The sequence below is a fragment of the Armigeres subalbatus genome, chromosome 1 (genome assembly GCF_024139115.2).
Source record: "Armigeres subalbatus isolate Guangzhou_Male chromosome 1, GZ_Asu_2, whole genome shotgun sequence".
Classification (NCBI taxonomy): domain Eukaryota; kingdom Metazoa; phylum Arthropoda; class Insecta; order Diptera; family Culicidae; genus Armigeres; species Armigeres subalbatus.
In genome coordinates this window covers 280,362,257-280,388,235 of record NC_085139.1, presented here as the reverse complement: position 1 = coordinate 280,388,235, position 25,979 = coordinate 280,362,257, and the positions used below count along the sequence as shown (strand labels likewise).

The window sequence follows — 25,979 nt, the reverse complement described above, 5'->3', positions numbered from 1 at the left end:
AAATATCCACAGAAAAATGTGAAATAACCCATTGCTGCACTATTCGACACAATCCGATGCTGAGACCTGTGAGAGTGAATGACATCGCTATTCCGTTTCGGAAAGCACCTAAAATTATTGGAGTATCTCTTGACCGAAATTTAAATTTCGTTCAACACTTCCAAAGAGTGAAACAAGAAGTGAAGAGTCGTATGCAACTAGTGAAAACAATTAGCAGTAGGCACACATGCAGTAATCGACAAGTTCTACAACGTGTAGCTAATGCGCTTATCTGCAGCAAATTATTGTATGGAATTGAGATCACTTGCGCTAGCTTTGAAAACATGATCCAAATCCTTAGCCCGGTATACAACTCCTCGATTCGAACGACATCCGGTCTACTACCAAGCTCCCCTACAATGTCCACCTGTGTTGAAGCCGGACATCTTCCCTTCGACCTCACGGTAGTGATAGCTATCGCAACAAGAGCAGTTCGTCTTGCGGAGAAGGCTGGCTTTGTTCAATACAAAGAACTTTTAACAAATGCCCAAAATTTGTTCCACCGTATAACGGATGCTACATTTCCACCTGTGTCCCAGCTTTGTAGAGTCGGAGACAGAAGATGGGATGTACCTTCTCCGCCGATTGATTGGACAATCAAAAAACAATCCGAGCACGTGATGCACCAGCCAAGGCAAAAGCTGTTTTCAAAATGTGGTATACGAGAAGTATCAGATATACCGTCAAATATACACCGACGGTTCTCGCAGAGATAGCAGAGTTGGAATTGGTATATACAGCTCGACTAATGAAAAAAGTTTCCGCCTTCCAGATCAAATGTCTGTTTTTTCCGCAGAAGCAGTTGCGCTCAATCTAGCTGCTAAAATGGCATCAGAGATTGGTGGGAATTCAGTCATTTTCACGGATTCAGCGAGTGTGCTGATGGCATTACAAAACAAACGATCAACGCATCCTTGTGTACAATCACTTGAGGAATTCAATAAAGGCAACATTGTATTTTGTTGGGTACCAGGGCATAGCGGTATATCTGGAAACGTGAAAGCGGACATGTTAGCTAGTCGGGGCTGCACTGCAAGACGCTTGCGTATCAAAACACCAGGGATGACATCAGGCAATACATTAAATCATCAATAAATGCCACGTTTGCTACAAGATGGAATGTAGAGCGAAATGCGTTCCTCAGAAAATAAAATACACGACGGAGAAGTGGTCGGATCAACCGAATCGGAAACAACAGATAGTGCTCTCGAGATTACGTGTGGGACATTGCAGATTCTCTCATCCACATGTGTGTAATGGGAGTAGAGATGAGAATTGTGAATGCGGTCGTGGAGCGCCTACTGTAGAACATACTATTGTTAACTCAAGCTCTATCTGGTAAAAGGGCGAATGTCGCAAGAGGATTCTCTTCGTCGACTTCCCTCTTTTAAATAAAAGTGACAAGCAGTGGATTTCATCGCGGTTTATCACCTCAGAATGCAAGTTTTCATTGTTTTCTTTCGTTCTGAGGGAAAAACCGCAACGAAATCATCTGCTTGTCACTTTAATTTAAAAGAGGGAAGTCGGCGAAGAGAATTCTCTTGCGACATTCGCCCTTATTCCAGATAGAGCTTGAACTGTCCAATTTATTACGATCTACGTCGGAAACACCAGCTAGAATTACCAATAGGAAAAAATCTTGAGAATGATTCATCGTCAGAAGAAAATCTACTTCTGTTTTTAAAAGAATCTGGTTTGTTTAAAAAATATGAATTTATATTAGTATATATAAGATAAGATATATCTAAATGTAACAGTTCAAGCTCATGACGTGACGTGAACGACTCTAAGAGTTTAAACGTCTGAAATAAAGACAAATAATAATAATAACCATCCTCAAAAATGTCAAAAAGAAAGCAAAAATATACCGAATTGGAAGCGGCGTTTGGTTTCCACCCGCAGTGGAGGCATACGTGTATCGTTCTCTATTACGCCGGTGAAAAAGTGAGAGGAAGTTCAAGAATATTGATTGCAAATAGTCCTTTTCAGGACTAAAACTATTTATCCACAAAGAGGAATTGACCTCTGGTAAAAATGTTCACCATGTAAAACAGTTTAAGTTTACGAACTTTTCCGTTTAAACGACAGTGACGATTCCTTGTTTTCAATCATGAGCCTTTTCGAACACTAACAGCAGATAATGAAATTTCCCACTAATTTTCCTCTGTACATTATTAAAATGATCCAAAATTATTTATCAGATCGCTCACTGCAGGTAAACTATCAGAGTTCGAAATCTGATTGATTACCTGTAAGAGCTTGTGTTCCCCAAGGCAGCATACTGGGGCCCTTATTGTATAACTTTTTACTTCTGACTTACCTGATTTACCACCAGGGTGTCAAAAATCTTTATTTGCAGATGACAAGGTCCTTTCAGCCATAGGGCGAAGTCTTCGTGTCATTTGTAGTAGATAGCAAAATTTTTGGATATTTTTCCACTTACTTGCAAAATGGAAAATTTCCTCGAATGTTTCCAAAACTAAGTTTATTATTTTCTCACACAAGCCGAGAGTTTCTTATTTGAAACCTTCTAGCAGACATAATGTCACTTAGAATGGGGTTCCAATCAATTGATCTAGCGAAGCTAAATATTTAGGACTTCTGCTAGATCAAAAATCAACTTTAAAAGCCACATTGAAGACATTCAAGCCAAATTTAACAAATATATCCACTTATAAACAGAAAATCAAAACTTCGTCTTAAGAACAAACTTTTGATTTACAAACAAATATTTAGACCAGCCATGTTGTATGCTGTACCAATATGGACTAGTTGCTGCAATATAAGAAAGAAGGAACTCCAGAGGATTCAGAATAAAATTTTGAAAATGATTCTGAAGTTGCATCCGTGGTATAGTACCAATAAACTTCATAGAATTTGTAATATTGAAACATTGCAACAAATGTCCAACAAAATAATTTCCAATTTTAGACAAAAATCTGCAATTGCAACGATTAGCTCCTTGTACCCTTAGTATAAATTAGGTTAAGTTTAGTTTAAGTTGAAAACATTGTAGTTCCTACATGGTTCAATTCAACCAGAGGAAATATCCTAACTGCCAGAGGCAATTGAAATGTATTAAAATTGGATCAGTTTTAGACCAAGACCAACATTTGGAACAGGCGCCTCAGCCGAAATTTAAACATTTCAGTTCGTCGTCTACATCCATACATAGAAATTGAATTGGATTGTTACGCCTTTTTAAAATGTTGGTTTGGAATTGAAACACGTAGTCGGTGAGTGTAGGGGAAGTGTACCGGTTTTGGCCACCTTAGTGCCTAATTTGGCGAACCCTGAAAAATGCATATTCTCCATAAACTATCGATCAGTTCCCACAGCGAAGAAGCATAAGGGATATATCTCCTGTTACAGCTAATAAATCCCACAGAAATTGCTTTATTTTCGGAGTTATGCGAGAAACTGGCCAAATTAGGAACATGGCCAAAACTGGTACAGTTACCCTATATCAATGTATACTTAGCCGATAAAATTATCACAAAATTGCTCCGACGGTGATGACGAACTGTCCAAGACGTCTATTGTCCGGTGTCATTCTGATCTGTAGATATCCGTTGATTGGATAATCGTGCGCATATGCATTCAGTAGATCCGCTCGATCCGTTGTGCACCACACGCCTTCGGAGAGGCATGGCTGGGACACTTTGTTGTCGTGGTAGAATAGAATTAGTTCCATTCAGGCACTACTGACTGCGAGGGTAGGCAGCTCGAACCCCCTCGGCGACGTTCGCTGAATGGCTTGATGGTTCGTCGTTATTTTTAAATCCGTAAGCCGCCGACACGCCAACAAGGGCTCCGGCCAGACACTTGAGATGTTCTGCGCCGGCATGTGATTGGACCACAGAAAACGCCCGACTTCATTCTAAGAAGTATCGAAATGTTTTAACTAAAATACTTGTACACAACTAACTTGATCATCTGTTATCTGTGACTGAGCTACTGTGCTGGAGAAAATTGAAAAAAGCAATCTCCCATATGTCTAGCATCAAACTTGATCCATTTTAAAGGCGATTAACTTATCTATGCCGACTGGTGTATGCTATTTGTATTGGCCCTTACATGCGGCAGGGGGTCTCTCTGGGCATTAGTCCTACATAGACAGTGCATCGTTTATGCGGCATTTATGGTGCATTAATAGGAAACTAAGCCACTGCGGCAACATTGCGATGCCAAAAGAAGGGTGACGAAACTTGGACAACCGCTGCATTCGACTTGATCGAAAAGCTGAATCCCCATCTTGTATCTTCTGAATTGGAAACAGTTTGGAAAATGGTAATATTGATTGAGATAGAAAAAAAATCATCTAGTTTTTGGGATAATGCTTCGGAGGCTTTCAGTACAACGAGGCATAATTGAGAGAGTCAAAAGTAAGAGGATTTTTTTTCCTCTATAAAAGATTGTAAATTTTATTCTTGATCTTAAAATAGATGTTGTCTTTCTCACCTAATGTTCGCTCAGATGACTAAAGCTGCCAGTAATTTGTTCTGTTGATATCATTTACATACTCGGAGAAATCGATTTCTTTGAACCCATCGGAATTCCAAGCAAAAACTTTTCCACCGCTATCGCGAGCTGTGTTGACGATCCAACTGGCGATGGCGAGGATGTTTACCAATCCATCTGTGCGGTGTACATCTGAACGCTAAAGTCACGGGACCACCTCACCGTGGTATGTGCATCATTGGAAACCGAACCATAACATAATTATTGTGTTTGATTTGCTTCTTCGCCATCGCAATCAACACCCAACACCATCATCCCCTGTTAAGTGCTGTTTCGGCGAGCCAAGTTCACGTTTCAATTACTCGAGCGCACGCTTGGCCCCCGCACACGGCCTCTCCATCACGAACGATTTCATCGGAAAGTAAAAGCCAAATAAACCGGCACGCGCCGTTTTCGTGCGAATTTGGCGCAGACAAACACACGGCGATCGAGTAACGTGTTTTATTTTCTTTCTAATTGTGGAATTTCTGCATCTCCCCTCTATTTGCAGCTGCCCTCGAAATCATCGGCCTGCATCCATCGGAGACGCCAAGCAACTCGCAGCGCAATCTGGTGTTTGTGGGCGTCATGACTGCCAAGGACTTCCTCCAGAGCCGGGCCGAGGCCGTGTATGACACGTGGGGCAAGTCGATTCCCGGGCGGATCGCTTTCTTCAGTTCGGAGGAATCTGTGGCGGAAAGTATGCTACGAAGGATTTGTTTGTAGGGCGTCAGTTCATAAATTTATTTATTACAGATCTTCCGTTGGTGGCACTGAAGGGCGTGGACGATCGATATCCTCCGCAGAAGAAGAGCTTCATGATGCTGCACTACATGTACGAGCACTACATTGACAAGTTCGAGTGGTTTGCCAGGGCCGACGATGATGTGTTCATTCGGACGGACAAATTGGAGAAGTTCCTACGATCGGTGGATAGCTCGAAGCCTCAATTCATCGGGCAGGCTGGACGCGGTAACAGCGAAGAGTTTGGACTGCTATCGCTGGAGTTCGACGAGAACTTTTGCATGGGTGGTCCCGGAGTGATCATGAGTCGTGAAACTTTGCGACGAGGTGAGTAACTGAACTGAAGTTCATGCTAGAACCAATTATTCATTGATGATGTATTCCAGTGGCTCCGCACATTCCAACCTGCCTCAAGAACCTCTACAGCACTCACGAAGACGTGGAAGTCGGTCGATGTGTTCAAAAGTTCGCCGGTATTCCTTGTACTTGGAACTACGAGGTATGTTTCGGTTGATCTATCCATTCAATAAACGAAAATGGTTCAATTGCTGTCTTTCCCTAGATGCAATCCATCTTGCACCACAACAGCAGTGGGAGTCGTGCTTTTTCTGGCAACCTCAAGAACAAGGAAGTTCACAGTGCCATCACGCTGCACCCGGTCAAAAAACCTGCCTTCATGTACCGTCTGCATGCCTACACCTTGGGCCTCAAGGCCCAGGAACTGCGACAACAGTCCCTGATGCTCCACAGGGACATCGCCCAGATGACCGCCCTGTTGCAGATCCCTCGGATCAACAAAAACCTCGCACCCGGAGTTCCGATTTTCCCGTCGGATGAAACCAGCGCCGACTACCTGGGGGATCACAACATCTTAGGTTCGTTACGATCGCTTCCCCCCAACACTGTAGCCACGTTTGCATTGCAACATTGACTATTCTACTTCAAGGTTCGACGCCAGATCTCAACCGGCATCGGCCGTCACATTTGGACGAGATCATTGAGTGGGACTTCATCGCCAAGAGCCTCTACTCGGGGATGCATCCGAATCCCAAGCGAAAGATTGAATCGTCACTCAAGGAGGGCTTGAACGACGTCGTTCGAGAGGTAAGCAAACAGTCGTTTGTACAACAAGGCATTTGATTGCTTATTAAACACCACTCAATGAACCGTTTATAAATCGGCTTAAGCTCAAGTGGCCACTGGAATAATCAATTATGATTTACTCATTTTATGAACGCGTGCCTTCACAGATCATGGAGCACATCAACAATTTTTCCCGTCAACGGGGTCGCGTCATCGAGTTTCGAGAGCTGCTCTACGGTTACATGCGCGTCAACAGCCTCTATGGGCAGGATCTGATCTTGGATTTACTGTTGGTGTACAAAAAGTACCGCGGAAAGAAGATGACCGTCCCGGTGCGAAGACATCTCTATATCCAACGATCGTTCACGGACATACGGGTTAGAGAAATAATTGGCGAAGTTGTTCCAGCTCAGGCAGTAACCTTGGACCGGCGAATACCCGTTGGTAGTACACGGCCGTTTGACAATAGTACTGGACTGGGTAAGTTCAATCAAGCCATCATCCATTCTAAATGATCTTACACTGATTTCCTACTCCCGTAGATCGCATGCGATCGTTCCTCAACAGTGGCTGGGAGCGCCTCTCGGACACATTCGCCATCAGCAACCCGCCCATGATCGAGATGCCGAAGAGTCGCATCGTTTTCATCATTCCGCTCGCTGGACGACCGGAAACCTTCATGCGGTTCCTACGCAACTTCGAACAGGTCGCCCTCAAGCAGGATCTCCGGACGGACCTGCTCGTGTCTCTGTATGTCGACCCGTCCGACTCGCCTCTGCTGACCAACCTCCTCGACCAGCTCCGGACGCGGTATCCGCAGAATCGCATCAACTATCTACACCTCCACGGGAACTTCTCCCGCGGAGTAGCCCTCGATCGTGCCATCAAGAGTCCATTCTGCAAGCAGGACGACATCCTGTTCTTCATCGACGTCGATATGATCTTCACTCAGCGGACGCTCGATCGGATACGAGCCAACGTCATCCGCAACCGCCAGGTTTACCTTCCCATCGTTTTCAGCGAGTACGACCCGCACCCGGAATCCCTCGGTCAGATGTATTTGGAATCCGGACAGAAACCGATAACAACCGAGCATCTCCACCGCTCCATCAACGAGCAGAACTTTTCTTCTCCCTATACGGTAACCAACACCAACGGGTACTTCCGGCAGTTTGGGTACGGCCTCGCCGGTATCTACAAGTCGGACATCCTCCGGCCAGAGCTCGGCGGGTTCAACACCGACATTACCGGGTGGGGTCTCGAGGACGTGAAATTTCTCGAAAGCATCATCGCTGCCAATCTGAAGGGAAGCCAGCGGCTGCTGGACGTGGCCGACGGTCGGGTGGATCCGTTCAAGGATCCCCACAAGCAACAGCAGCAGGAGCTGTCCGTATTCCGTGCGCCGGATCCGTCGCTGGTGCACATCTTCCATCCGATCAATTGTGATAGAAACCTCGAAGAGGCACAGTACAAGATGTGCCTCGGAACGAAAGCCAATACTCTCGGGAGCTTCCGGACGCTGGAGGGGCGCTTCGTCCACGACCGGGAGCTGCTGCTGTTCGGGCGAAGGGCCCGGGGGAGTCGATAGTGACTCATGATGGGGGGTAGGGGATTTTTAGGATAGGACTTAGATAGATTTGGGATTATCTATGTGTAAGATAGTAGAAATTAATAAATTTTAAAGGTAATAAAAAAGTATTATGGTCGATTGAGAAATGGTCCATCTTATTCAGTTCGGAGGTAGTCGCATTAATGAATGCAATTAGAATGAAAAAAATACGCGTTAGATGCAATATTTCACAATTACGCGTCTTTTTCTCTCTTTATTGTAGGATAGAGCAAAAGATTTGTATACAGTTCTTGACATCTGCGAATGGAACATTGCTCCTTTCTATGACTCATGATTATTATATTCAGCCTACAGGCTTCATAATGTCAGAACTACCTGTATGAATGATGTTCATTCCTGTAGTCCTAATATGTAATTTTTAAAATAGATAAGGTCACCTTCTTTGACCTCGCACAGACTGAATACGTAGCGCCTAGAAATTGAGATCACAAGCGGAGCTAAGCTGTGGTACGATGGGGAACGTGACCCACCAAATTAAACATTTTCCCTACAATTTTAATTTAATTGGAGATTCCTACGTAAATTACGGTAATAATTTCTTCTGAAATTCCTTTGCAAAAACTTTCCAAAAGTCTTTGAGGTTTTCCTTTGAAAATTTGTTCAAGAACTCTTTGCGAAATTTCTACAGGATTTTCTTCAATATTTATTTTTCTGAAAATCCATCAGAAACTCTTTGCACTCCAGGAATAATTTAGAAAATTACGCCATAGTTCCTTTGGGAATTACTTCGGGAAATCCTCTGAAAAGGCCTTTATTGTATTCATTCGGAAATTCCATCGGTACTTCCTTTTGCTTTTAGTAAAACCATACAAAATTCTCTTTCTTGAATTATTCCTTAAATTTATTTGCCCGCCTTTTTCAGGAGAAAAACCGCCTTCTGGACTGCGTGAAGATGAAACAGTTATGTCGTTCTTCCGTGACGCATCCTGCAAATGCTTTGTGTCGCGAGCCGAGATGTGTAGGAATAAGGATGGAAGCATCTTGACGGACGAACATGTGATGAACGAAAGGTGAAGCAGCACTACAAGGAATATTTAAATGGAGTACAGGTCAGTAGTCAAGTCAAAGCAGCGGAGGAGATGATCGTCAGTTCAGCGGACGATGGAAGCCAATTAGCCCCCACGTTAGGGGAAGTTAAAGATGCCATCAAACATCTAAAGACAAATAAAGCGCCTGTTAAGGATGGTATCGGAGCAGAATCTGGGTAACTAAACAGCTACCGGTGGATTGGAAGGAAGGGGTAATATACCCCATCTACAAGAAAAGCGACAAGCTGCTGTGTGAGAACTTTCAGGCGATCACCATCCTTAATGCCGCCTACAAAGTGATATCCCATCATCTTTCGACGTCTCTCACCATAAGTGAATGAGTTCGTGGGAAGTTATCAAGCCGGCTTTGTTGACGGCCGCTCGACAATGGACCAGATCTTTATTGTACGACAAATCCTTCAAAAATGACGTGAATACCAGGTCTCAACGAACTATCCGTTCATTAATTTCACGGCGAAAAAAATATGGACGGGAACAGCTAACCTACCAGACTGATCGAAGCAACGGTGGATGGTGTGCAAAACTGTGTGAAGATTTTGGGCGAACACTCCAGTTCGTTCGAATCGCGCCGGAAGTTACGTATTGGTTGCGCTCGATCACTCTACCGTTGTAGACGATGGATGTCTCATCTGCGAACAGAGACAGAATGCCGCCTTCTGGAGGTTCTGGCATGTCGGAGGTGAACAGATTGAAAAGCAGGGCCGAGGATACTCTGGGGACGCCTGCGACGATGTTGTGCGCATTGGAACTCGCTCCGCTGATTGAGACCCGGAATGTCCTTGCGACAGGTAATTGTTGATGATTTTCACCAGGTAGCTGGGAAGATTGTGTGTAGTTTGTACACCAGGCCATCATGCCATACATTGTCAAAAGCCTTCTGACATCGAGTAGGCCATGGCGGATGTTTTCGAGACAAACTTGTTCCGTCTGAGGACGTTGGTAACTCGGTCAGTTGGTGTACAGTTGACGACCGCGTCGGAAACCAAACTGTTCCTCCAGCAGATGTTGAGATTTTCGCAGACTCAACGTCGATGATGAATAGCTTTTCGAATAGCTTGGATAACCTGAGAGAAGGCTGATGGGTCGATAACTTTGGGAGGAGGATCCTTCCCAGGCTTCCGGATGGGGATGACTTTCGCTGACTTCCAGGACGGGAAGAGCTAAGCCGGAGACAATGATTAAAGATCAGCGAGAGGTGCTCAAAGAACGGAGCACCTATGTGTTTGAGCCGAGATTCAGGATGCTGTCGCTCGGGGCCTTCTAGTCTTCTTCGACGATTTGATATGGCCGTCAATTCGTCAGTGAGATCTCCAACTCCTCCGAGAAGTCGTTGGGAATCAAATGGATGTTGTTAGCATGCTCGTTGACGGTGCTTCGTGTGGACTGACGATGTTCTGCCAAGATTGTGTGAGCTGACGAAGTGACGACCTTTCCTCTTGCAGGAGTTATCAAGCGATCCTTAGAGCCATTATTGTCTAGTGGGATCAAAGTGGAATGGGCGAGGCTTGGATTTTAGAATTTTGGTCATTTCCAGAACGGCTTAGCATAATCTGGGAGAGTGCGGATCTTATTCGAGAAGTCGTTATTTTTGAGGTCCACCATTTGGCCTTGATAATTTTGTGATTCGATTGCAGCGTGTTTAAGCTCAGGCAGTCCAGTACGCTGAAACTGCCTGCGAGTGACATTCCGCAATCGAATCAAATCTTTGGTGAGTGTATCGATGTTTAAGGAGTTGCTTACCTGCGAGCCGTCGGTACGTGTTGCTCGGGCCGCCGATCGCCTCCTCGATAGCGCACAGCTGGCGGTCGATACTTTCCGGCGTCTCCGACGCACCTCGTAGTCGACGGTGTTATCGACGCACGCTGGAAACGCTGCCAGTCACTCGGTGGTAGTTCCGCCAACTGCTGGTGCGATGCTGGATCGACGGAGCCGCTACGTCACTCCGCGACTCGGACCGTGATGATCGACGCACGGCTCTCGGTCGATAGCAACCGTGCGACGACTGGTCACCAGGTTTGTTACGTAGAGGTCGAGTTGCGGGCACCGGACCGACTCAGCCGAGTGGGGAACGGCTCAGGATCGAGTGCCTTCCTCCATGTCGTTGCTCCAGATGGTGCCGTTTCGATTGCCGCGACTGTTGCCCCAGGCTTGATGTTTGGCATTCAAGTCGCGGCAATGATATACTGGCCTTGCCTCCGCGTCACTTGACGATGCCTCCGAAGGGCAGCGATGATCCATCGCCGGCTTTGGCTTGCGTTGGACAGTACGCCGCGATGAGCGCGATTGTGCGACGAAGTGGTGATTTCGACACCGATGGCCTCGTGACACTGAGCTGGAAGCTTGGAAGCAGACGACAGTTGATGTTGTAGCGAAGAGCGATGGCCACACCACTCCCCTGGTCGGCCGGTCGAGTCGCACGATGCGGAAGTCCGGGATGTTGATGTTCACCTCGGTTTTAGGTGCGTTTCGGTGATGAACGCCACGTCTATTTCCTTCTCCTCAAGGAAATCCTTCGCTCGATTGTTTTGCTCTTAGCGAGCAAGAGCTTGCTGACCAGGCCCACCCTAGCAGCCATTTTCAATGATGAACATGCCAAGGTAGACCTGGTCGAATCGGTTTCAGCCGCGCAGTCGAGTGGCGAGCTGCGCGAAGATCGGCATCAGTGCTCCGGAGTGTACAGGGGCAGATTCTTCCGGTGGGACGGCTTCTTCCGACCGCCGACGGAACCCAGGAGGAGGAAGCGGGGCCATTCGCTGTGGATGGTGACGATGCTGGAGCTTGGACCGATGCAGCTGCCGCTGCCAGTCGCTTGTGCGGCTGTAGGTGGGAGTATTGGAACACACGACGGGGAGCCGGATAGCTGGAAAGTTCACCTCGTTGATTACAGGAACACGGTTTTCTTCGGAATGGTCCTGGGAAGCCTTCTTCCGGATTTCCAGGAACTCGCTGCTTTGAGCCCTTGTGGTGGCTCCGATGTTGCCACAGTTGGCGCACTTGGGATCGGCCACTCCATTTTGTCGCACCTGTCAGTCGGATGGGGTTCGCACACTTGTGCAGCGCGGCTTCATGCGGCAGTTTCTGTGTGCGTGCCCGAAATTGAAGCAGTTGTGCATTGCGTGACATGCGGTGCACTGGCCGATATCGCTCCCAGTCAGTCGACGGTGTAATTTATAACGCCAACCAGCTTCAGGTCCTTCCAGGTAGTGGAGCCGTGCTCCAGATGGATCAGGTAAAGCTGGTCGCGATATTTCCTCGCCTTGTCGTGACGAGCGATCTTGTGGACGGCTACTGGCTTCAGTCCGCAACTTCAAGCTCTGCTTGAGCTCTTCCTCCTTCATGTTGGTCCTCGCAGCAAAGCCTTGAGCGGCTTCGTGCTGCGCGGAGTGTAGTATTTCCATACTTGTGGACCTCGAGGAATCCACGACGGATTGATGATGGTCCCTGTGGCCGGCATCACTTTCACGCCCTCGCTGCAGAGCCGAAAGTACATTTCAGCCCCTTGATCAGCTGGCGAATTTTGGGCGTAAATCCGGCGGATCGCTTCACAAACACGGGCGGCACTTCTCCTTCCGCCCGGTTGCACCTGCGGCAGCTGCGATTGCTGCTTCTTCCTCTTTTCGGCGGATTGCCGCGTCATCAAGCGGCAACGGGAGAACACGTTGCTTTGCAAAAGCTGCTTGGAGGTTACCGCGCTCCAAGAGCAGTGCGCTTAGACTTTCCAGCGACCGAATCGGCACCGAGTCTCCCATGACGGGTCCGGAGAAAATAACGCCAACGCGACAAGCGAAACGTAAACAGCGAAAGAACGAGAAAAAAACACTTGAAAAATGCGGAGCAAAAACACGTCCGTACGTGTTGTGTCTGAAGTTGGAAATGACTGAACATGCACCCAAGAAGCTGACAGTCTAGCCATAACGACAACGAGTGATAAGCCACGCCCAGTTAGCCATCATTCAAAACCATCACAATGCAACCCAGCTATCAGCCAACTATTTAAGAAGCATCAATCAAAATTTCATTCATTCAGTTTTCATACATTGTACAGTCCACAACAAGAAGAAAAATATAGCCCAAGGAAACAACCCGTCTTTCAATCAATCCACCGGAGGAAGCCAGCAACAGCCTTTATGAAGGCTTCAGTTAATTAAACCCCTGGCTTCCGTCGAGCTACCGGTCGTGCCCTGGCGTTCCTTCAACCGAAGGTTCTGGCCATCATCCCGGCACCTTCATCCGAAGGAATCGCTGCCCAGCCCAGTTCGTGCTCAAACAATGGTCTTTACACCGTTTCTAGCAGTTCTATTTCAGCTGTGGTCTCTTAGTAGCATTGTCCACCAATATCACAGCGCGAGGAATTGTTCAACACTTTATGCAGCTGTCTGCTGATATGTCCGGTGGAGACGGAGGTTTATCAAGCGAATTATTATTAATTTCCGCCGCATTGAGTGAATGTCGGAGTTATACTCTGCCTTCAACGGAAAGAAGCGGGATTGGCTTTTTCTTTATCTGGAACGTCGCTATCGTCTTATTTGGATTGATTTTCTTAATTCGCTTCAATCCAACGTGGGTTTTCAGACTTTTGACATTATAAGTTCATTTTACGAGCCGCAGAACGTCAGAATTTCTTTGAAAGTTCCTCAGCGCAAATAGCGCAAAATGAGCTCATGAGGTGGATGTCATCCATATCTCGCACAATGGGCTAGGACCGATGAATGCTGTCATCAGAGAAAAGTAGAATCACCAAAATTTACCACGGAAAGGTATACCAACGAATTAAAATACTAAAATCACGAGCTGATTTTTTTGAAAATGGTTGCACGAGACTAGAAATCAATAAACATCAGAAATAGTACCTTCCGATCAATTCGAGAAAAACATTTATTATCATGAACAATAAAAAAAAATGTAAAATGCTCAAAATTATTTACATAATCAAGGATGTTACTGACCATTTAGTAATCTGCCTAATTTCAAATGTTATTGTAGACTTTTAGTGAAGGTTTTTCTACAACTCTCCTTAACAGGTCGATGTTCGAATTCTACTATTAAAGGAGTTACGGTGCTAGTTGCTATACTCATACTAAATGATAACAAAATATGCAATAATTAGTCTAAATTACTGCTACTAGTGCTATAGCTCCGTTAATAGTGAAAATTCAAATAACGAACTGTTAGGCAGAGTTGTAGATAAACCCGTGCATTAGAAGTCCACCATAAAAACATTTGGAAATTTAGCCTGGAATGAGTTATTGACAAATCCAATAAATGATCGAAGGCAGATTACTAAATGATCGATAACATCCTTTTTGTTTACAAATACATATATCATTTGAAATTTTTAAAATTATTTAAAGAATTGCAAGAAATTTAAAGAATTTTGCCAGGATTTTTTTTCATGATTCACCATCAGACGTTATCAAGCATCCACATCACCACATCCTGCGACGTTACATCATCTCTATAGACCTGTGCAGGAGTTCAGTCTATAGACTAACGCAAAATGAACTCCGCTATAGTTCATGACGTTTGAGCGGCCGCATAATGAACGCAAAATGAACTTCTTTGTTCAAGGAAAACGACCCGCTCAAATGTCAAACTGTCGGTGAGTGTGGAATCTGATGAACTCCCGCATAAGTCTATTACATTTGTTGCACTCAGTTGGCTATGTTGCAACGTCCAGCTGAATGGTCCATCGCAATCTGCTTTTACGTTTACTTAGAATGAATATTTCTTTTCATTCATCGAGTTCATTCAAGTGTTCATTTTATAAACAGTTTCGGCTTGAAACGTCATTGTGTTCATTCGGTGCATTGGACCACATACAGCAGAAGAATGAATTCTGTCATCAAAAGAAAAGTAGAATCATGAAAATAATTTCAGCGAGGTATGGGATGCAGCTTTAAAATAATTTTCAAAATTTCAAAATGAAATTTATTTACAAATAATTTATAGTACAGAGGTTAGAATTTTGATTATCTACTTTATACATAAATTAATTTGATTGTTAATGACAATGGAGTTTTTTCAGAAATGATTCCGGAGATGGTACTACTTTTGAACTTATTAAATTTCTAATCCCGCCTAATAAATCAGTTTCAAAAAAATCTCTGTTTGCAATTTTAAAATTATTTTCAATTCCATTGCCTATACCTTGATGTGATTAGTGATTCTATTTTTCTCTGATGACAGCGTTCATCCACTTCTCCTCGCGTATAGAGGCTGCCCAAACTCGTTGATTTGTATTTCGCCTTGGTCGTAAAACATAGCCCCCGTTGCAGTAGCGGCATGGTTCACATAAAGTTAAGGGTCAGGCTGCTCCATAACTCATTCCAAATTTGTGCATTGAACAGCCTGCGGGTTGTCTATTTGAGAGTTCCAAGAAGGCACAGGTGGCAGGCAGGTTTGATAACATCGACATTAACCACCGAACATTTTCCAAATTTCTGTAAAATTGTATACCTAAGTAAGTAAAGCTTATTACAATAATTCCATATACATACATTTCGTTGGCGCCAAATTGCAATTATTGGCCAGAAATTCTCGAAACACCAGTTGGCTGGCCAGTTATTAGTTGATATTACGATACGGAATATGTCTTCCTTTGTCGATAGAATTAAATGTTCCGGGCCAACTCCTCAAGCTGCAATACAAAAAGTATATAATGCACTTAAAGAACATTCTGAGCAAAACATTAATTTATATACCATTAAACGTGCTAATCACGGAATCGGCCAAAGGTAAATCCGCAACAAATCATTAGAGGTTACTTCCGTATATTCAGCTGAGCACTATTTACGTAATCGTACGCATTTATTTGGTACAATGACTCGAAATCAATTTCATAAGATACTTTTGACAACCGTAGGATTGCTATATGAGATGCTAGTCGATATCTTGCGAAAACATACCTAAATGTTCAATGTATAATGCAACGTACACACCAGTCACAGTTTGACGAACATTGACTCCGCTCAAGAAAACGCTTGGTTGCAGCTTTGTTTGAACGTGAGAAGTTGTTGTTCGAACAACCATTTGACAGTTGGCGGCTCGGTAGATAAAAAAATTCAAACGGTTTGATTTTGGTTTCTGAGCTAATGGGGCGAGCTGGTTCGCTGAACATGTTTGAGCATTTATAGTGAAGTTGCGCAAACCCCATATAATATTTTTTTGATGGTTGGTGCTCAAGTTGGCGCTTCGGTCGTTCGTGTGATATTGTTGGTCGAATAACTTATTGTTCAAAGCTGTTGTAAAACTTGATGGATGTTTGAATAAATGAGGTGGAGTCAATGTTGGTCAAATTGTTGACCGTGTGTACGTTCCATTAGAGCTGATGCCGTAGCGTTTTGTCAACGTTGCGTGCATGTATAATACGGAAGTTTATAAATAGCACTAACACACGGACATTCACCTTATTGTGTACCATACATTTACGAGCACTTCAAATGAGCATCATCATCAATAGATCAATGCAAACTTAATCCTAACCTCAATTATTTTGACAGTTCACAGAGCAAGGTAAGGGAAGAAAATTGATGAAGGGAAAATTACATTCATATTTTGTTGAAAAATGCTGTGGATCTGAGTATTTCAGTGATATTCTTGCATTCAGCATGAAAGTCAAATCCCAAAGGATATCTACATGCGAATAAATTGACCAAACAATTTTATCGGAAGCTTCGCCGGAGTCCTGGTGAAATAGCTCTGTGAACTGTCAACCTACGTCATCATGCATCACTCAAGAAAATAGCCCCATTAAATGTATGAGTATCCCACACACATACAACTCAAAAATCTAATTCATTAATTTTATATGTATCTCATGTATATCATAATTATGCTTCATACATAAAATAGGTTCTGCACATACTTTATATTTGTTTTGGTTTATTAGAATTGTGTCCTGCATTTATACTCCCACCCGCAAGTTACCGACTGAAAACAAACATGGTGAGCGATGTCTGGAGGTCAGATGCTGCAGGAAATATATAAGCAATATTCTGATTTCAAGGTGAGTTTGTTTCTTTTCGAAAGAAATTTCCAGTTATATAACAATAACGAAGGTGAACTTGTTGCAGCATCAAAACCTGATAGGTGTTTAATGGATTTGATATCTCCTAGATCAACGGGATAGAACTTTGTAAGGCGTTTCCTTTGACTGGCAAATTGATTAGTCTTGATGTTCTCGTTGTTGGAAGCGGGTACGTTTCTGGATTGATAACATCAGATTCGGTCGACGCTGCAGTCCTGCGGAAATCTAAGGTGGGTTTAACTAAGTTCCAATGGGGAGAAGATTCTATAGTCATTATTTGTTTCGATTGTGAAAATTGAGCCCGGCTGACGCAAAGGATTTGGCTATGTAGCTGCAGCAGCCAAAGTGTGCTGATGAGAAATTTTCCATTGGACAACAAGCGATTTGGTAATTTATACCAACAAATCCGAAGAACTGATCATATTTTCGTGCTTTCATGTCTCTGAAGACCTGAGGTCGTACCGGTTGAGTTGATATCCAGCCGACATGTAACCTGTGTTTATACTTTGTAATGAAATACACAACCAGTAGAACGATGTTTTTCCAAATATGTACTGTGATTATTTAAAATTAAAAAGAACGAAACAAAGCACTGGTAATGAAAAATCGAACAGTGAGAATAATTCTGTTTTTCAAATATATTTCATGAATAAGGTTTTTCAAGAGTATGTGCCAACCTATGGATTTAATAGAAACGCATATTAAGATAAGCAATTCATAGATGTCACACAGCCCTTTCATGGTATATAACCCCATTGCAAAAAATCCATGTGGGTCGGCACATGAATTGAAGGGCTGTTTTCCCTGCGTGCACTGGTCTATAAGCTTGGCTTTAACGAAACGGGTGAAATGACAGGAGACCAAATAATAATATTTACTTTTTATACGGAACCCCGTAGAAAATTTGACAGCTGTGAAATTTCCCAATCGGCCGACGAAATCGGGTGTCCTCGATATCGGTATATTAATCTACCGATTTAATTACTTCGTGTCAGTGGGTATATTTCGTAGGTATATTAATTGGTGAATCAAACCTATTCTCATCTAAGTCATTTGGTACACAGAAAAAATTTTGCGGTGGAAACTATATATCTGAGGGTTATTTTAAGAATACGCACCGACGATTTTCAAAGCAGATAACAAACCCGTTTCATTTACCATGCTAGTAAAAATCAACTGTGGTCTCTGTGGAATGCTGTCACATGAACTGAATCAGTGGTGAATCTCTGAAACCATGGTTAATTTAACTGGAAATTTTATAGTAGTTTTTAAAACAAGGCGTAGTCTACGAAATAGTAACTTTTACCATGGAATTTTTTTCTGTGTACCATATTTAATCGATTATGCATAAGACTGAATTTCATTGCAATATTTCAGTACCAAATTTTCAAAACGACTTATCTGCTTTAAATAAATATTTAAATTGTCGATTTGACGGCCTGATATCACTTCCCTTGGGGGAACCAACACCATCAACAGGTAGCCGAAACCTTCACTCTACGTGTTGATGGTGCTGATTTGTGGGAGTGCTATCAGATTCGTCAAATCGACGTTTGCTTGGAGAAAGAAGAAACCGGAGAAGAAATGAAAGAATATGACGAAATTTATCGGAAGCATTTAAATGAGAATGAAACTGAGGAGAATGCATTTCATGTACAAGGGCAATCTGGAGAAGGATACAGTGCTGCGGCATCAAGGAATATTATGTTGGAGGAAATTATTGATGACCAACAACTATGTGGGATGTGGAACGAAGACTTTGCGGAACATAGTAATACGGATACTTCAAAAGAAGATTATGTCGAAGAAATAAATGTTGACGATACTCGAAAAACTGGTGACTCTGAGAGCGATTGCGCGGCATTTTCGACTGCAATTCAAGGAACAAAAGTTCCGCTGAAATATCGTCTGGCCAATTTCGTATCACAATATCATCTTAGTGTGGAGGTTACGGGAGCTTTACTGGAAATTCTTAGAGACGAAGATCTCGATGTTCCTAAGTGTCGATCTACTCTACTTGAAACTGCAGAAAGTGCATCCAGGAGAGTATGTGCATTTTGGGATTCAAAGCTGCTTATCATACCTCTCCGATGATCCTGTAATATCCGCAATGGAAGAAATTACTGTTGATGTAGCTATTGATGGACTTCTCATTGCGAAGAATGGCAGATGTGTGTTGCCGATTCTAGCTGCTTTTCCTCATGTGGGTGAATTATCACCTTTCGTTATAGGGTGCTATGCAGGAGTGAAAGATCCGAAAAATTTTGATGACTTTTTGATAGACTTTGTTACAGAAGTCAATGATCTAATTCGGAATGGAGTTGATATAAAAAAGGGAAGTGAAACGCATCGACTGAAATTTAGCATTCGCCTTTTCATTTGTGATCGTCCAGCAACATGCAAAATTAGTGGAGTGGTCTCGCATGTTAGTGCGCATGGATGTCCAAATTGTTCACAAGTTGGTAAACGTGTGAATAGAGTAACTGTTTACGATTCAAACGTAAGTACTGCACGGAGTGATCTCACTTTCCGTAGGCGCGACGATCCTGACCACCACCGGATCCAAACTGTGAATGGAGTGGAGCGAATTGACAATCTGGATATGATAATCCAACTAGGTGTTGATCCAATGCACGTTTGTCACCTAGGTGTCACAAAAAAATTACTTGACAGTATGCTGGGAAAAACAAAAAAAGCCGGATATATTGGTGTTAGGTTGCGCAAAGCAGATCGAGAAAAAGCAGGATCTTTTTATTCCAGCTTAGGCGTTTATATTCCAAAAGTATTCGCCCGACGTCCAAAGTCATTTGAGGAACTACCTAACTTCGGCCACCGAGTTTCGTTTGTTTGACAGTTACCAGGAACAAGGACAGTAAGGAACAACACGAACACATTCCTGTTATATTTATTGTGCGCTTCAGTTCATTGTCAATGAGCTGATCAACACTCTGAACAAATAGAATTGCGTAAGTTTCTGCACGAATTTGTGCAAGATTTTAAAAATATTACGGACCCAATAGCTGACTAAATGTATATGCTACTTCACTTGACGGACTATGTAAAGCCAGTACGGAAATTTGCTGGCAATAAGTGTTAAGATTTGAAAACTTTTTATGCAGCAAATCAAAACAGCCATAGCAAGCAGCGCATCAATTGCTGCAACAACCGCACAAACGGCAAGATGACTTTACGTTAAAAAGATGGAATGCCCGTTATGCGTTCTTCGTGGTATCAGCTGCAGGAATTTACGCCCGTTATACGAGCCAAGTCTCCATGAAGTACCTCTCGAGCGGGGAGTTCGAGCACAATCTACGTTTCGCATTACAAAAAGGTGAGTTTTTAATGCGAAAAGTGGAGCAATCGTGAAGAAATTCTTCCTTGAACTTCGACCTTTTCCGGTGATCCGATTGACTCAACTAAGTATTGGTATTTGGTTCTCAGTAGTTGTTGAAGAAGAAGTTTTTAATTCAGAATTCAATATATCCAATTGCATTAAATTTTCAGCTTGTGTTTTTTTTTCATTTCGTGTTTTTGTGCGTCTGCATGTTTGTGCTGCTTACGTCCTTTTGAAAAATCGTACCCTACATTCCATCGATTGTAGCTGCCGTTTTCTGAGTGAGGGAGCTGCATTTTCTAATTCAGCTGCAGGAATTACGCCCGTTATGACGAGCCAAATCTCCATGAAGCAATTCTCTCGAGCGGGAGTTCGAGCAATATCCATCCATGCTCGCATTACAGAAGGTGAGTTTTATTACTTTTTCAATAAAACAAAACTAAATATTTTTTGTTTTCAGTTGAACAGCAAAACAGGGACATTCTTGCGCAGCAGCGTACCAGCCGCGAATTGTTGGCTAAATATTTTGATGGAATTGAAGAGGTGAAGGATCATCTGAAGAAATTGTTTTGAAATATGATTTTTCCATAGGTAATATCACAAACACCGCTGATAAAGCCTTCACTGTAATGTAGGCCTGCTTAAAATCGAGTGTATGCACAACGCCGCAGGAACGAGAAAAAATCTTCAAGAGTAACCCGAAGGATAACTCCACTGGGAGGTCCAAAACTGACTGTGATCACCAGAGCATACCATGAGTACACACTTAATTTTATTTACCGGGCTCGGTTATCAGATTACCGAATTCTCAACAGCTGAACTCTCGGTATCCACCTCAGTAAAGAAGTTTAACTAATTACCGAGGTCTCGGTTCTGAGTCCCCGGTGGCGAAATGTCAGTTGAGAATCGAGCACCTCGGTAAAACACTATCGAGTGATCAGCTAAAAATAGTGCGGATTTCGCAATAAATAATACCGAATAAATTATATACAGGCTTTAGTTTTTCTTAGATAATAAAATAAAGGAAGAGATAATAAAATAAGGTAGAAGAGCAACTGGGGTTTTTAGCAAGGATTTTCGTTATCCATCATTATATTATTCAACTTAATTACATTAGGATTGAATATTTCATTATCATTTATTCATTCCCAGAGGCGGAATTTCATATATTATTGTTTCATATTCATTTACCGCGGGAAACGCTAGTATTTATTTTATATACTAAATGATAATGTTGATCATTATCATTTAGTATATTGCGTTCCTAGCGCTTCACGCTGTTAATATTAGACATAGAGCAATGTACCCTTAGACAAAGTTGTAGAGGGAATCAGCGCTAGAAGTCCGCCATACAAAAACTTTTCGTAACTCCACCTGGAATGAGTTATTATTGAATACTAAATGATAATGAAATGACAAGTTCAATCCCTGGATATCTACTTATATATAAAATAAATTAGTTAGTTTTCGTATCCGTATAACTTTAAAACGAAGCTGGATTGATTTCTGCATTCTTTCAGAATCTTTGACGGGTCATTTGCCTGGAAATTTTCAATCGTTAAAACTGTAAGCCAACGGGAAGAAATGTTTGTACCAACTCGAACTAAGTTAACTTATCCATTCATACAGTGTAGTTTTTAAAAATCAAAATGCAAATCACCCAGCAACAACTCCTCTTGAGTAAATCGGAAAATCTGTACTTTCTCAAACATGTCGCTGAGTCGGCAATACCGTTGATGGCGTCAAATCAAGCTACACTGGGACTCCTCCGTACTTTTGTTTTACCGGGAACTCAGTGAAGCGTATTGATTTCACTGACTGGATCGGTACATTTTTTGACAAGTACAGGGAGTTTTCGTTAAACAGAGAGTTGTTCGGTAATGTATAGTACTGAAGGTCTGTATATTATTTTAAATAACTGAGACATCGGTAAAAGCACTATAGAACCAGTAAATTTAACATTTCAAATAACTGATTCCCTGGTTTAAATTTGTTTCTTTACCGATTAAAATATCAGTTCTAAGCAACATCCAAGAATGTGTCCAACCAAGATCAGCAGGCAGATCCTCCAACCCACTGGCAACTCGTTGAAAGATTCAATCTAAAAAGAGCTCCAATTTCACCCGTGAGCGTATTCAAGATCAAACTCAAGGACGGCTCCAGCGGCGATACCAACGTTTTATATAAACACACATCAAGTGAAGAAACCAGCGATGACTATTCAAAGAAAAGAAAAATGTACCAGCATTCAATCACATCTACCCTCCACTTTCCGGAAAGAGGGCACGATCAGAAGAAACAGATGAAGAAATCGAATCCCGGAATATTCATCTTTGAAGTGAAAGAAGAAGAATAAATAATTCTTCTTGACCTTTATTAAAAAGTTATTCGTTGATTAAACAGTTGATATGGTTAACTATAATGACTATTTCTGTATCAACCCATTAATACCCATGCATCACCCAATTGGTCGCCCTATTCTTTGATTTTCAAGGTTTCAGACAACCTTACTAGTACATTAATTTGGTTACTTCCTGTACATCGATTTCAACTACTGACGCGTCGAGATGCTGAATTCATCGGCCGATTTAATTGTGACTATCTGATCTAAATGTTTTAAATAATTGATTAATCGACCAATTTCGTCCGTTATCGAATGACTGCAAAGCAACTATTCCCCATCGCAGTTCAAAACACTGAGATGTTTAAATCAACCGATAATCAACCGATTCTGTCGGTTATCGAAGGCCTGTTATCGAATACTGTCGCTTTGGCCTACTGCAATGTAAAAATTTCCAGGCATCTGGCACCCCCAATCCTACCCTGCATTTAATAAATTTTCATATTTCAATAAGCCATTTTACGAGACAGATTCGAACAGTTGATCGAAATTTTGGAGGAACGGCTCGTCTTTGTTTTGGTAGTTCTGCATGCAAACCATCATCAATTCATCATCATCATCATTTCATTCCATTTTCGTAAATGTTCCTGTAAAATGTAAAATATGTTAGGTCTCCTGTCATTTGAGCTTTTTATAAAATGGCTTATTGGCACCAAGCGCTCTAGTCCGCCAAAACATCATGATATTTAAAATATATTTTCTATGGCAGGTTTTCAACGACTATGATTACGCCTTCGTATTAAATTAATCGATGATTTCGGTGCTGGCATCAGAAACATGGCCGCTTCGCAGACCCCTGAAAATTTCCGTAAGCGTCGTTGCACCAATCGGTCGATTAGTAAGAACACGCGACGGCCGACTACACCGGCCGGGGAACACTTGCGAAAATGAAACGAAATGATGATGATGATGACGAAATGATGGTGGTTGCCGTGGTGCAAATTTATTTACCAAAACAAAACGCCGAGCCGTCCACTGAATTGATGGTGAAGTCTCGATCAGCTGATCGAATCTGTCTCGTAAAATGGCTAATATTCGTTTATTTTTGCGTTGGAAATGTATGTTTGACATTGTCAATCGAGCATCTTTATATTCATGTTTTCAAGACGACGGCAGACACTTCCCTTTCTTTCGCTCTTATGGGAATGAATACAGACAACGGCTAATGTTTACATTTGTTGTGTTTCATTCAATCGCCTATGTTTTTCATTGCTGAAACTATTCTTTTGACCTTCTGTTGTTCAAAACTGTTGTTTCCTCCAATTATTTCTTTCGGCGACATTGATTATTTGAATTTTGCTGATAGTTGTTTTAATTTCGTTATATAGTATTAAAATAAATTTCAAGTATCTATTTCAAGTTGTTAAAACTAAGTGCTGCTCCTTGATAATAAAGGTGCTTAAAGTGTTTGAACTTATTATGTTTTGAAAGAGTTAGAAATTCATTTTATTGGAAGTGAAAAATGAAAATTGATTGACTCTCTAGCTCATCCTTATTTTGAAAAACCACAAGCATTCATTACTTGGGGAAAAATGGTACCATTGCTGGTCAAATAAAGTGACGATGGTGCCGGAACATACATCTCATTGAGTCAATCAGTGCGATTTTATTTGCCAGAAAGTGACAATAGATTGACCTTAAAGCAGTTTACTTGCTTTTAAACGACATGTAACAAAAGTTTTTCCTGACATGTTTTTCCATCATCCCCTATTGAAAAGATGGATGTGATTTTCTTGATTTAAATTTTGATTTGAGGAATTCAGGTGCAAGTGCAAGTGTAAGTTGATGTTGATGGCGATTTGCTCCAAACAACTGAAATTGTCTGCGGCAAACGCATAAGGCATGGGGATTGGCAATTGGGGATGGAGCGCAAAATGTCTAAAATTGTCACTGTTAAGGCAACTGGAATGGGCTTCGTCATTCAAAAACCATGAGTTTGTTCACGGTGAATTTTTCACCATCGCTAATGCGGCGCATTCATTAAAGTGCGTAGAAATAACGCCAGTAACAAGCTTCAACTAATTCATTATAGAGGGCTTGAAACGCAGCACTCAAAAAAAACGCCGGATTTTTGAGATGAACGAAAGACATTGGCAAAGAGAGTCAATTTCAATCGTTTCTCAATGTTCGAAAATGATATGATCGAACATGAATATGCTCATGATGAGGATCTTAATTGTAATATATTACAAACACAATGAAAATATTTCCAAAATGCGTCATGAGGAATTCAAGCGAGAATATCTTCATGAAGATGTATTTGAAGTACTAGATATTTTCAATGTATCTAGTGATACAAGACTAAGGAATTGCATCCGTGTTGTTAGTCGGAGGCCATTTGTGGCCTTGTTTTAGCTACTTGTCCAGACAATCAAAAGAGCTCCCTCGATGCATTATTCGCATAGATGTGGCTCATTTTATTGCTATTTTACATCGCAACAACAAAACAAAACGAAGCCGTAAGTTTTTTTTTTAATAGTTTGATGTTTCAATCAAACGAAAGATTTTGAAATTCACAAAACACAAATAACAACCTATTATTACTTTTGAGACTGATGGTTCGGAACAGAGAATAGAAAAATTCTAATAGACCCATTCAGTCTCACAAATTTGACCAACTGGTGGACACCAAGATCCTGAGTTGACGGATGACAAAATTTCTTGAAGAATAAGATTTTGAGAATTTCGAAGTTGGTCAATATAACGTTCTGGAAGAGCTTTTTATGCTGATAGGTGCTAGTGACGAAGGTAGAGAAAATTTGTACTTTGCTCCGTCTTGTATTCCAGAATTCTAAAACTTTTTTCGGCATTACCACTTTGGTCTGCCGTGATGGTTGATGCTTTCTGGGTCTAACGATTTGTGTTCTGTATCTACAGTGGGAGTAGAAAATTCATTCAAAAAAAATGAAGAAAGTATTTTGAGGGAAGAAATCATCTAGGTACGTGTAGACTATTTTGTTCAAAATATTGTACATCGCTATCATCTTCTACGTTTCGTCAAAGCGCTGCTCCATAAATCTAACAAACCAAATTTCATTTTAAACATCTTCAGATAATATTTAGCAGATTCAAAATTTTCATGGAAACATAGATGTAGATACAGCAAATCTGTTTTTTGGAAAAAGAGATGAAAGCTGAAAATTGAGGGGCCTTTGTTGAGAGGAGGAGAAACG

General features: G+C 42.1%; 1 protein-coding gene across 7 annotated transcripts in view; it reads left to right on the top strand.

Annotated features, from left to right (window-relative positions):
- Positions 1 to 8,056, top strand: part of LOC134207644 (chondroitin sulfate synthase 1) — an 85,419-nt gene extending 77,363 nt beyond the window's left edge. For 6 of the 7 annotated variants that reach the window (XM_062683401.1, XM_062683402.1, XM_062683399.1 and 3 more), the window contains 7 exons: positions 5,051 to 5,239; positions 5,296 to 5,610; positions 5,670 to 5,782; positions 5,846 to 6,158; positions 6,230 to 6,387; positions 6,534 to 6,846; positions 6,909 to 8,055. In XM_062683401.1, the coding sequence (XP_062539385.1) occupies positions 5,051 to 5,239; positions 5,296 to 5,610; positions 5,670 to 5,782; positions 5,846 to 6,158; positions 6,230 to 6,387; positions 6,534 to 6,846; positions 6,909 to 7,954 (2,447 nt within the window). In that variant the 3' untranslated portion in view covers positions 7,955 to 8,055. Of the gene's footprint in view, positions 1 to 5,050; positions 5,240 to 5,295; positions 5,611 to 5,669; positions 5,783 to 5,845; positions 6,159 to 6,229; positions 6,388 to 6,533; positions 6,847 to 6,908 lie in introns of all 7 variants that reach the window. The other variant, XM_062683404.1, reaches the window with a different exon arrangement.
- Positions 8,057 to 25,979: the final 17,923 nt, after the last annotated feature.